Here is a 13,453-nt window from a genome sequence, read left to right as displayed (position 1 = left end):
TAGTAATTTTGGCCAGTTGTACAGGCACAGAAGCTCCTAATAATGAGGTTAAGTGAAACTGTTTCACAGCATTCAATTCCACGGAGCTCGTTCATCTCTATCAGCCCATTCTAACCAAAAACACATATAACGTATATTAACAGCCCAATAATACATTCTCAAATTAGGCAAAGCAAGACCTCCATCTTTTTTAAAATTTTTGTAAATGATATTTAGCAATTCTTGGACTTTAATTACTCCAAACAAAAGATGAAATAATGGAGTCAATCTGATCGAGGAACTTCTTAGTTTAAAAAAAAGGATATTTTGAAATACATATAAAAATTCTGGTAAAATCATCATTTTAACTGCATGAATTTGGCCAACTAACGAAAGTGTAAGTGGATTCCATCTACAAAATAATTGCTTCATAAAATCCACTAAAGGAACCAAATTAGCTTTTTCAAAATCTTTATGATTTTTAGTGATAATAATACCTAAATATTTAAATGAGTCCATAACTCTAAAAGGAATGTCATCATATACAGAAGCAGAATCATTTAGGGGAAATAATTCACTTTTATGAAGGTTTAGTTTATATCTGGAAAACTTTCCAAAATCATTTAATAGTTTCAATAAACTAGGAATAGATTCTTCAGGATTCGAAATATAAACTAAAAGATCATCAGCATAAAGGGAGATCTTATGAACAGTCCCATTTATAAGAATCCCATGAATATCTTTAGCTTAACGAAGTGCAATAGCCAAGGGTTCCAGCACCAAATTAAATAACAAAGTACTTAATTGACATCCTTGTCTTGTACTCCGTGAAAGCCGAAAAAAAGATCTGCAATTGTTATTAATAACAGTAGCAATAGGGCTTTTATATATCATTCTAATTCACTTATTAAAATTAATACCAAAGCCGAATTTCTCTAAAATATTAAGTATTTCCATTCAACTCTATCAAATGCCTTTTCAACATCAAGAGAGACAACACATTGAGGAGCTTTAGAAAAGGATGAATATATAACATTTAACAGTCTCCGAACATTAGAAAAGGAGTAACGGCCCTTTACAAAACCTGTTTGATCTTGAGAAATAATTTCAGCTAAAATATTCTCCAACCAATTAGCCATTACTTTTGAGAGAATTTTAGCATCCACATTTAATAATGAAATACGTCTATATGAAGCGCTGTCAGTAGAATCTTTATCTTTCTTAAGAATTAAAGAAATAGAAGTTTCATAAAATGTGGGAGGTAACTCTCCTATCAAAAAAGAATCTTTAAGCATTTCCAACATATATGAAGAGAGTAATTTTTCAAATTTTTATTAAATTCTACAGAATAACCATCCAGTCCAGGAGCTTTACCAGATTGCATTGAAAAAATAGCTTTCTGAATTTTGCTTTCAGTAATAGGAGCATCAAAAGTTTGTTGATCTTCAACAGAAATTTGAGGAAAATCAATCTTTCGCAAAAAGGCATTCATTTTGGAAGAATCATCTGGAAACTGAGATTTATAAAGTTCCATATAAAAGTCTTGAAAAATTTTATTAATATCTTCATAATTGCATGCTAAACTACCATCTCCCCTACAATTTTTAAAAATTTGTCTTTTAGCTCTAGCTGCTTTTAATTGAGGTACTAATAGCTTATTATTTTTATCTCTAAACACATAAAATTGACTTTTCAATTTAAGCAAATTACTTTCAATAGGATAAGTTAAAAATAAATTATATTGTGATTGGAGTTCAACTCTTGGTTTAAATAAATCAATGTTAGGAGAGACTGCATAAATATTATCCCAGTCTTTAATTTGTTTGGAAATCTTATCTAACTCTGTTTTTGTCTGTTTCTTAAGCTTAGCTGAATAGGAAATTATCTGACCATGCAAATATTCTTTAAATGTGTCCCATATAATCAATTTCGATACATCTCCCATATGGTTAAAAAGAAAAAAATCATTTATCTGAGACTCAATAAATTTGACAAAGTCCAGACTTGGTAATACATTTTCTGGAAAACGCCAGGGCAAATTTGCAATAGCAACATCATTCAATTCAAAAGCTAAACTTAAAGGTGCATGATCCAAAAGGGCTATAGCATCATATTCACATTTCTGGACTTTGGGCAAAAATCGGGGATCAACTATAAAGTAATCGATTCTCGAATATTTTTTGTGAACGTGTGAAAAAAAGAATAATCTCTATCATTAGGATGTAAATGTCTCCAAATTTCAACCAGGCCAAAATCAATTAGAAAAGAGTTAATATGTGATGCAGAACAACTCAGAAATCGCTGATTGGTTGAACTCTTGTCAATCAAAGGGTTTAAACAATAGTTAAAATCACCACCCATTAACAACATATATTTATTTAAGTCTGGCAATAAAGCAAGTGCATTTTTAAAAAAAAGAAAGATCATCTACATTAGGTCCATATTGTTAAACAGAACAATTTTTCTATTACAAATTGTTCCCTTAACAATTAAAAATCTGCCATTAATATCTGACACAATATCTTCTTGGATAAATAAAATATTAGATTTAATAAAAATAGGTGCTCCCTTTGTTTTATTTTGACAAGTAGCATGGAATTGAAGGCCTTTCCACATTTTAAAACATCTATTTTGATCGCCCATTTTGATATGTGTTTCTTGAACAAAAATTATATCAGGTTGGAATCGATTAATGACTTTAAATGTCTTCTTTCACTTAATAGGATGATTCCAACCATATACATTCCAACTTATAACATTTGTCTGTTTAATTGTCATAAAAAAATGTACTTAATATATAAATGAACACATACTAGCGCAGGCTAACCAAAACTGGTGGTGATAAGTACAACCATACACAAAATATGCAAGCTCCGGAACTCCGTAATGGGAAAAAAATACCAAAAAGAAAACTAAAATTAATCTTACAATTAATCCTGTAAATCAAAACTAACCCCAATCCTCCAACCACCCCAAAAAGCCGAAATGCCTCCCCATAGAATAAAAAAAGAGACTCCGCGAGCTGCCTATTTTATAATAGTGGTTTTAAAAAGCTTTCCTTAATTCCTCCCCTCAGTTACAAAAAAAGACAATATACGGCCCTAAAATAGAAAAGCCCTACAAAGGAAAAAAACATTTTGCTAAATATATAAAGCCTAAAACTACAAAGCAACATAGCACCATATCAAGTCATGTTAACTGGTTCTTCTGCCCACTTACAGGCCTTACTTCTAACTGATATATATGCAATTTAAATATCAACTTTAATGCCTTCCATTACTTTACAGAGTATTATTGTACTGAAACAATGGACACTAGTAATACTAGGTAATCATTAAAACATGGAATAGATTCCCAGCTGAAATGGTTAATTCAAGAGGACACAATTTTACAGTGATCAGAAGAAAGTATAGGGATCTCAGAAATATTTTTTTCATAGACTAGTGGGTATGTGGAGAGATTTACCATGGGTAGTCATAGAGGCAGACACAACAAGGACATTCAAGAAGCTCCTAAATAGACTGATAGTGAAAGACGAATAGAATTCTCTAGAGAACAGAAGCATTAAATTAATCATGAAATAAATTGAAAGGTAAGCAGAACAATATGGGCCAAAAGGCCAGCACTGTTCCATTTTTCTCTACAACATCTAGCTCCCCATATCCAACATAAGAGTTCAGAGAAAGAAGTGTTTACACTTAATCCTTAAAAACACACTGGGGAATGCAAAACAATCTCCAAGGAAGCCAAAGCTAAACATTAAACAAAGAAAAAATACCTATGTAATCTCTAGTGAAGAAAATCTCTAGTGTCATTTAACTGACACGCCCAATGAAAAACTTTGTTTTAGAAAAAACTAATTATCTATCGACTAAGCCCTCCCAACTATATATAAAAGAAAAAAAACCTTATGAACTATGGAAACTATCACTTAATTAATAAAAAAAGGAGAATAAAACAAATAATAAAACAGATAATCAGTCTATCCATTGTCTTAATTCACTCAGTAGACCAAACAGATTTTAAAAAGTCATTCATCATTCACATCCAAAGGTTCACATCTTCTTTAAATGGTCGATCAATCAAAGGACATCTTGAGCAAATCAAAAATATTCAAAGCTTATCTTCTTTTCAAAAGAAAGATTATTCAGCAGACCTAAAACCATTCAAACCTCGGCTACAACCGGAATAGATTTAACATAGTCCAACATCTCTTTGGGGTCCAGAAAAACACGTGGAGTCGAATCTTTGGGAAATAATTTTAATCGGGCTGGATACTGAAGTAATGGGAATAACCCCTTATCATTGGCTATCTTCATGGTTGGAACAAATTTAGACTGCAAAGCCAAAACCCCCCGTGGATAATCTTCCTAAAGGCGAAGCTCGGATCCTTTAAATTTAAAAACTTTTTGTTTCCTTGCATATTTTATGATTCGGTCTTTAACTTTAAAATGAAGAAAGGAGACCAAAACTGACCTTGGCCTGTCTTGGCGAGGTGTTGCAGTAAAAATTCTATGCGCTCTTTCAATGTCAGGAGGTTGAGATAAAATATCCGGAAACAGAGATTGAAACAGATTAGCAAAATAGTCTAATAAATCTCCAGCAACACACACAAAATGCTGGTGGAACGCAGCAGGCCGGGTAGCATCTATAGGGAGAAGCGCTGTCGACGTTTCGGGCCGAGACTCTTCGTCAGGACCGAAACGTCGACAGCGCTTCTCCCTATAGATGCTGCCTGGCCTTCTGCGTTCCACCAGCATTTTGTGTGTGTTGCTTGAATTTCCAGCATCTGCAGATTTCCTTGTGTTTGCCTAATAAATCTGCAGTCTCAGATCCTTCCTTCAATCCAACAATTCGAATATTATTCCAACGAGATCTTGCTTCCAAATCGATGATCTTTTGTGACTTCTCCAAATGCGCTGACATTTCAGCAATTTGCCACTTCGCCTCTTTAAGTTCAGAATTCAGGGAGATAATGTTTTCCTGCACAAATTGAAAACTCTCTCTTAATGACTTCATCTCAGAAGAGGTAGCATCAAGTTTTACCGTGTTGTTGTCTATCTTCTTATAAAGACTCATCAGCGAATTTTCTAATCACTCGACCCAAGCTGGCGTTTTGTCCGACTTTTTCCCCTTTCCATTGCTGGATTCAGGAAGCTGCTTTCCACTTCTTAAAGATTGTGACATAGTAACAACTATTCCCCAAGATCCGACAAATTAAAGTTAAAAATTCAAAGTTTAAACTGAGGAAAAGGAAGAATTAATTGTAGCCACACAAGTCTGTGTGTCACTCCATATACAGTAGGCAGAGTCTCCCCGTATACATCTTTGTATAATTCTAATCCATCTTACCTATGCAATATCCATATCCCCCATCTACCTCATATTCATGTACCTATAGAAACATAGAAAATCAACAACACAATACAGGCCCTTCGGCCCACAAAGCTATGCCTAATGTGTCCTTACCTTAGAACTACCTAGGCTTACCCATAGCCCTCTATTTTTCTAAACTCCATAATATTTATCTATCTAAACGTTTCTCAAAAGCCTCTAATGTGTTTGCCTCTACCACCATACCAGACATCCTGAGTAAAAAACTTACCCCTCACATCCTTTCAAAAGTTCAAAATCAAGTTTAATGTCGGAGAAATATGTACAATATACATCCTGAAATGCTTTTTCTTCACAAAACATCCATGAAAACAGTGGTGCCCCAAAGAATAAACATGAGAACCCCCATAAGTTCCCCCCAGCTCCTCCCCCGTGCATAAGCGGCAGCGAGCAACAATCCCCCCTTCCCCCCACCAGCAAAAATAAATGCGCATCGGTACAATCACCAAGCCCAACTGTATGCTAAGCAATAGCAAGGACACAGACCGAAGTTACCCCAAAAGCTTCACATTTCATCTGAAATTCGATAACCCACAGGTTCTCTCTCTTCCTGGCAAGGGAGAGGGAGGTCCCCCCATTTTCACAGCGAGTGGGAGACATAACAACAACCCACTCATTTATGATGTTAGAAGTCTGTTTCATTGCTTTTTTTGAGCTCTTTGTCCAAAGATTGCAAAGACCTCGGGTCTTCAGGCCCACAGTGAAAGATTTTCCGACCTCCCCGACAACACACAAGTCTCCAGCCATGACACCGACCCTCAATCCCCCCATCTCCAGAGCCCTGAGATCTTAGGCTTCTGAACATGATTGAGACTCTCAGGCCAAGCACTTGGCATATCGAATAATGGCCAGTCATGGTACCCCGAGAACGGGTCCCATTCCCACAAAGAACCGAAACCCGTGTGTAATTCCAGGTCAGGGTCTTCAAAAGAACCCTGAAAGGAAAAAATAAAAGATATTGAAGGTAGAAATAGAGCTGATTCCAAAGATGCAAGCAAAGGAGTCACCATTAGGCACCATCATCCCTCCTAAGCTCCACACCTACCCTCTCTCACCTCCAATGCATGCCCTCTGGTCTTAGACATTTTTACCCTGGGAAAATCAATTACTTCCATTCATTGTGGTACAGTGTCTTCAAACCTCCAAAAAAAATAATTCAATTATGTACAAACTTGCTGTCATGCAATCATTAGAATAATTTCTTAGATCATATATGTCAAACTCAAGGCCCGCGGGCCAAATCCAGCCCGCGGTGGAATTATCTTTGGCCCGCGAGATAATATCTAATTACTATTAAAGCTGGCCCCAGTAATCGAAGCACCTATGGCGTATGATATGGCTAATGCTGAGTTTATTCAGGTATCAGGTTTTCAGGGTTTTTAGTGTTTATTCGGCAGTCTTGCTCGGCAGTCTTCTTCATAAGAAACGGAATTTGTAAAGTGAAACACTTTGTAGTTATAGCAGAGACTGAGACACATGAGAGCAGGCTGAAAAAACGGAGGCAACGAAAGCTGCGTTCGCACGCGTCCGACTGATCCGGCCCGCATGAAGCTGCATTTTGCTCAATCCGGCCCATGACCTAAAATGAGTTTGACACCCCTGTCTTAGATGAAGAGTAACACACACAAAATGCTAGAGGAATTCAGCAGGCCAGGCAGCATCTTTGGACAACAAGTACAGTTGACGTTTCGGGCCGAGACCCTTCGGCAGGACGGGATGGAAAACAGATGAGTAGGTTTAAAGGGTGGGTGGTAGGAGAGTGAGGGGAGAGAGAAACAAATAGGTGAAACTGGGAGGGGGAGAGATGAAGTAAAGAGCTGGGAGGTTGATTAGGAAGGGGTGGAGAAGGGGGGAGACAGATAGGAGAGGACAGAGGCCATGGTAGTAAGAAAAGGGGGGAGAAACACTAGGGGCAAGTGATGGGCAATTCAGAGATAAGGCAAGAGAGGGAAATGGAGGAGGGGAGGCATTACTGGAAGTTCGAGAAATTGATGATTATGCCATCAGGTTGGAGGCTACCCAAATGGAATATAAGACGTTGTTCCTCCAACCTGAATGTGGCCTCATCACGACAGTAGAGGAGCCATGGAATGACATGGAATTAAAATGGAGCCACTGGGAGATCCCACTGCTTCTGGCAGATGGAGTGTAGATGCTCGGCAAAGCAGTCTCCCAATCTACGTCACCGATCTACAGGAGGCCACAGCAGGAGCACCGGACGCAGTATATGATTCTATTAGACTCACAGGTGAAGTGTTGCCTCACCTGGAAGGACCATTTGGGGTCCTGAATGGTAGTGAGGAAAGAGGTACAGGGGCAGGTATAGCACTTGTTCCGCTTGCAAGTATAAGTGCTAGGAGGGAGATCAGTGGGGAGGGACAAATGGACAAGTCGCGTGGGAAGCGATCCCTGTGGAAAGCAACATGTGAGGGGAGGGAAAGATGTGCGTGATGGTGGGATCCTGTTGGAGATGGCACAAAATGTGGACTGTACTTTTTTTTCCCCAAAGATGCTGCCTGGTCTGCTGAGTTGCTCCAGCATTTTGTGTGTTGCTCCAGCACTTTGATATCCAGCATCTGCAGATTTTCTCTTGGTTGTTCTTAGATGAAGAATTCAACTAGTGTTTTACAATAAACTGATTATTGTATCTGTGAAATCTAGATTGTAATTATTTAGTAAGTTCAAATAATGATGATATCACTGGTAATCTTTTTAAAAATGACACAAATTCCAGGCGTACAATCTATACAACTTTAATATGTGCTGCACAGCCCAAGGACTACAAGACAGTGATTTGGAAACAACCTAAGCAGAATAATTGGAATTTTGTAAGTAAAATTGAGGTGTAATGTTAATTTGCATATTCTCTTGTATATGTTTTGCATATTAATATTCATATTGTGATTGATAGACTGCAATCAATGAACAAAATGAAGATAGCACTGCTGGCCCGAATTAGGACAAAAGACTGCCGAGGAATATCAAGATGGTCTTTGTAAAAAAGTCTGCTTAATGTGATTTTCTTTGAATAATGTTGCTTTTGCATTCCATATCCACGCCTTTGGGATTACCCTGCTCAGTACCAAATGTTTAACAAGGCTTATCAGTTGGAAATCAGCTCATCTGCTTATTAATTTTTTAAGAGATTTCTGCTCACTTTAATTATGTAAACAAAGTATTCTAAAATGACATTTTTTCTCTAATTAACAGATGTTCACAGAGGCAGATTTGGAATTAAAATATTAATACTGCCAGATTACTAGTATTGAAAGTAATTCACAGAATTACCAAAGCCAGATCAGCTGGAAGATAGATTGTTTCAATGAACAATTTTATTAAATATGAGCATCTAAAGAGTGTTTGATAAACTATGAAAAGAATTCAGTTTCTGCAATGTCCACAGTAATATTTAGGTGATAACTTTCAGTTCATTAAAAACAAGCTGTAAACTGAAAAGTTTGACAGAGAAGTGGCAGACACATAATAGCAAACAAAATGTCACTTTTTCTAAAATATCTATCTTTTTGTAGAAAAGTTTGATTATCCATCATGTGGTAACTTGGACAGGTGCCAGGTGCCAGGTTCCAGCCACTCCCTTGCCAATATTCTGCCATTCCTTAAGCTCCATGGATTTGGACACACATTTGGAGGTGTCCTGTCTTCAACACCTCACTCCCTCAGTGTTATTCCTTCACCGGCTTGGTTGCTTCCATGACACTGCCCAGTGTTGGCTTAGGTAATCCCTCTGATCTGTCCAACAGCCCAAAGCTGGCTGAATAGCCGGTTACCGAAATTTGACTACATGAAAGAACAAATGTTCCATGAAAGAACTACTGGGATATGAACGTGATCTGCTGGCAGCCATAGGCTTATCACACAAACCAGTCAGAATTCTTTCAGCCTAGCTGATCTGTATGATTTATGATCCAAAGACCACTTTTAAGTGGTAGTCTATACTTTGGTAGTGCATTTGTAACTATTGATGACCAAGAATGGGGTCAACTAGACAAAAGGATCATGAACTTACCCATGCACAACAATGGCACTTGAAAGACATGTAAGGTGAGCAGCTTTAACCTACTGTTGCCTGAACAAATCACAATTGTGGTTTTCTGTCTCTGATCAATTTGATTCAGATGCCATTGAATGCAGTGAACACAGCACAACCTTTCCTCAATGGTAGCTTCATAGTTGTAAAGGCAATGGACTGGAACATCAGAATTATCCATTTCTTAGCCGTCCTGTTCAAGGACCATGATATTTGCTTAAAAATATGAACATCCAGGATTGTGACATTCTCAAACCAGCCAGTAGCTTTTCCCAATTTCCTACATGGGAGCTACATGACAGAACAAAGGCAAAACCACCTGCTCACTGCATCAGGAACCATTTGACCAACTGTGGCACTGAAGAAGGCTAGGATCAATAGGGGTTAAAGAACAAATGGGAGGTATTGGGTACAATGGAAGGTAAATATTCACACAGTATTTTACTCTATAATGAAGTAACCTGTGGCACAACTAGACTCACAGTTGAATGTTGGCTGACAAAACAATAATTTGGGCAATCTATGAAAAAGACACAAGTGCTGTCAGGGAATTCATCGCTCAGTTGTAAAAGGAAGATTTAACCACTCCTTGCTAAGGGAGGATCTGAGTCTCTTCTACTTCTCTGTTGACAGTAACATTTTGTTGGTAAATAGAAGTTGTCAGGTCTCACCCAATTTTCCAGGTTCATGTTTTCTCTGGAGCATCAGAGGTTGAGGGGACATCTGTTAGAGGTTTTCAAGAATATGTGAGGCACAGATAAAGTGAACAGAGAATATCTGTTTCCCCGGATTAAAATGTCTAATACTAGAAGGCATGCATTGAAGGTGAGGGGGGTAGGTTTAAGGTGAATGTGAGGGGCAAGTTTTTTTACTCAAGTTGTGGATGCCTGGAATGCACTGCCTGGTATGGTGGTAGGGTTAAACACATTAGAGGTTTTGAAGAATTGTTTGGATAAGCACATGAATGTAAAGAGGATGGAGGGATATGGACATGGTGTAGTTAGGAGGGATTAGTGTTTGGGTGTTTTTGATTTGCTTTTTAGCTGGTTCAGCATAACATTGTCTGAATGGCCCATTCTGTGCCATTCTTGTGTAGTATGTTTGTAGAGTATAATTACCATTATATCTGAATATGTCGTAAATAGCACGTTCCAGTACAAGTAAGCCTTTTTTCAGCCAATAGTCAACAGTGTCCATGTCTAGTTATAGATTTCTTATATAAAATTTGTACACAGTTCTTTGCAAGTTTTGCAATTGTACATTGATTCATGTAAAATAGCAAAGGTAGGGTTAAAGGAATATCTTAAAAGGCAGAGATATAGTAACGTGAATGAAATTTTGAATACAATTTCGGGACTTGCTGAACAATTTAAAAGGGACAATAAAGGCACTAAATAAAAAGATGAGGGTTTCAGCAGAAGCTGAGCTGAAAAAGGGCTCTTACAGCTGCAGAAATCAATTCCAATATGAAATACTAATTATCTGAATAATTCTTAATTTTTTTTCCAAAAAAAGTCTAAAAAGATTAAACACAAGAAACAATCTGCAGTGTTGTATTAGCCAGTCATTAGATCCAGACTTTCTCTTGGCAAGGAGGAATTATACTACTGATGTTATCATGTTTCATTTTCTTTTCCGTCATAATCATTATGTCTGATTTTACTGTTGATGCATAAATAAGTCGTACTTTTCTGCAACGTAAGTTCCACTGAAGGTGGAAGAGTGACTTATTTATTTTACAAAACCATTTGGAAATTTCCATTGCAGATGTTCCATCCTTAGTAAAATTAGACAATTTGAAAGCTGATTTGAAAGCTGATTTGAAAGCTGATTTTGTTGTAGAATCAGAAGCTAGGGTCCTAAATATGAATAAGGGAACAGTCATGATCTGACTGATAAATTGGCGAACTAGACTAAATAGATTGATAGTGTATAGGCAATGGGTAACATTTAAAGTATGTATATTATGAATTACAATAATTATCTTCTGCCACACAAATAAGTTTGAATAGAAATTTCAACTACAGCTTAGAAAGGAGATGAAGAAAGTGTAGGTACAAAGAGAAGAAATATTAAACTTCCAGGGAAAGCAGTAGGCCTCATGACTGAGACAAGTTTAGAATTCAGAAAGGAGGACAAAAAAGACTGAGAAAGAGAGAAGAACGATGAGAGTAAGTTCCAGATTGTAGCGGTTACGGGAACAAACCCAAACTGCTCAGAGTAAGGGGGGGGAGCTTAATCCTGCAAGGTGTGCTATCCAATTCAATAACAAAGTTTCAAAGTCAAGGAAAACATTTGATCTTTTATTAAGAAACTAGCAAAACAATCTTGAAACAATAAAAAAATCTAATGAAATTAAAACTAGCAATATAACAAAATAGAGTCTTTAGCGTATTAAATGTACTTAAGCCAAGCATTCTTAAATGTATTCAAGAATAGTTAAATGTAATTAAAGTAAATTTAAGAGTATTTAAGCAACTTTAAGCAGTCAACAAAAAAATCTCACCCTGGCCCACTCTCTCGGTCTACCCACACCAAAGACAAAGCATAAATATGTAACTAAACACTTCCCTTCTAGCTTGCCCCCAAACCATGTGACTACCATAATAAACATAATAAATGCGCAACACCAGATACAATATAGGTAATAAGTAGATACATTGCTCCTACTGATCACTAAAGCTTCTATAAATACTTGAAAAAGTTAGTGAAAACAAATATACACTCAGCGCCACTTTAATTAAGTACAGGAGGCACCTAATAAAGTGGCCACTGATCATATGTTTATGGTCTTTTGCTATTGTGGCCCATCCACTTCAAGGTTAGATTTGTATGTTCAGAGATGCTCTTCTGCACACCGCTGTTGTCAAGCGTGGTTATTTGATTTACTGTCGCCTTCCTGCCAGCTTGAACCAGTCTGGCCATTTTCCTCTGACCTCTCTCATTAACAAATCATTTTCACTCACTAGATTTTTGCTTCTGCTTTTTACACCATTCTCCATAAACTCTAGAGATTGTTGTGCATGAAAATTCCAGAAGATCAGATGTTTCTGAGATACTAAAACCACCCCATCTGACACCAACAATTATTCCACAGTCAAAGTCACTTAGATCATATTTGTTCCCTATTTTGATGTTTGGTCTGACAACAACTGAAACATAGAAACATAGAAAATAGGTGCAAGAGTAGGCCATTTGGCCCTTTGAGCCTGCACTGCCATTCTGTATGATCATGGCTCATCATCCAACTCAGAACCCTGTACCTGCTTTCTTTCCATACACCCTGATCCCTTTAGCCACAAGGGCCATATCTAACTTCCACTTAAATATAGCCAATGAACCGGCCTCAACTGTTTCCTGTGGCAGAGAATTCCACAGATTCACCACTCTCTGTGTGAAGAAGTTTTTCCCCATCTCGGTCCTAAAAGGCTTCCCCATTACCCTTAAACTGTGACCCCTCGTTCTGGACTTCCCCAACATCGGAAACAACTTTCCTGCATCTAGCCTGTCCAATCCCTTTACAATTTTATACGTTTCAATAAGATCCCCCCTTAATCTTCTAAATTCCAGTGAGTATAAGCCTAGTCGATCCAGTCTTTCTTCATATGAAAGTCCTGCCATCCCAGGAATCAATCTGGTGAACCTTCTCTGTACTCCCTCTATGGCAAGAATGTCTTTCCTCAGATTAGGGGACCAAAACTGTACACAATACTCTAGGTGCGGTCTCACCAAGGCCTTGTACAACTTCAGTAGAACCTCCCTGCTCCTGTACTCAAATCCTTTTGCTATGAATGCCAACATACCATTTGCCTTTTTCACCGCCTGCTGTACCTGCATGCCCACCTTCAATGACTGGTGTACAATGACACCCAGGTCTCATTGCATTTCCCCTTTCAGATAATAATCTGTTTTCCTGTTCTTGCAACCAAAGTGGATAAATTCACATTTATCCACATTAAATTGCATCTGCCATGAATTTGCCCACTCACCTAACCTATCCAAGTCACCCTGCATCCTCCTCACAGCTAACAC

General features: G+C 37.6%; 1 protein-coding gene across 3 annotated transcripts in view; it reads left to right on the top strand.

Moving 5' to 3' along the window:
• The window catches only part of LOC140737524 (N-acylethanolamine-hydrolyzing acid amidase-like), a 37,724-nt gene extending 29,095 nt beyond the window's left edge, over window positions 1–8,629 (top strand). For 2 of the 3 annotated variants that reach the window (XM_073063971.1, XM_073063972.1), the window contains 2 exons: window positions 8,108–8,201; window positions 8,285–8,629. In XM_073063971.1, the coding sequence (XP_072920072.1) occupies window positions 8,108–8,201; window positions 8,285–8,332 (142 nt within the window). In that variant the 3' untranslated portion in view covers window positions 8,333–8,629. Of the gene's footprint in view, window positions 1–6,828; window positions 6,852–8,107; window positions 8,202–8,284 lie in introns of those variants that run through there. The other variant, XM_073063973.1, reaches the window with a different exon arrangement.
• The last annotated feature ends 4,824 nt before the right edge of the window (window positions 8,630–13,453 follow it).

Source organism: Hemitrygon akajei, chromosome 13 (assembly GCF_048418815.1).
Source record: "Hemitrygon akajei chromosome 13, sHemAka1.3, whole genome shotgun sequence".
NCBI lineage: Eukaryota > Metazoa > Chordata > Chondrichthyes > Myliobatiformes > Dasyatidae > Hemitrygon > Hemitrygon akajei.
Note: the sequence above shows the minus strand (reverse complement) of the source record. Positions and strands in the feature narration are given on the sequence as shown.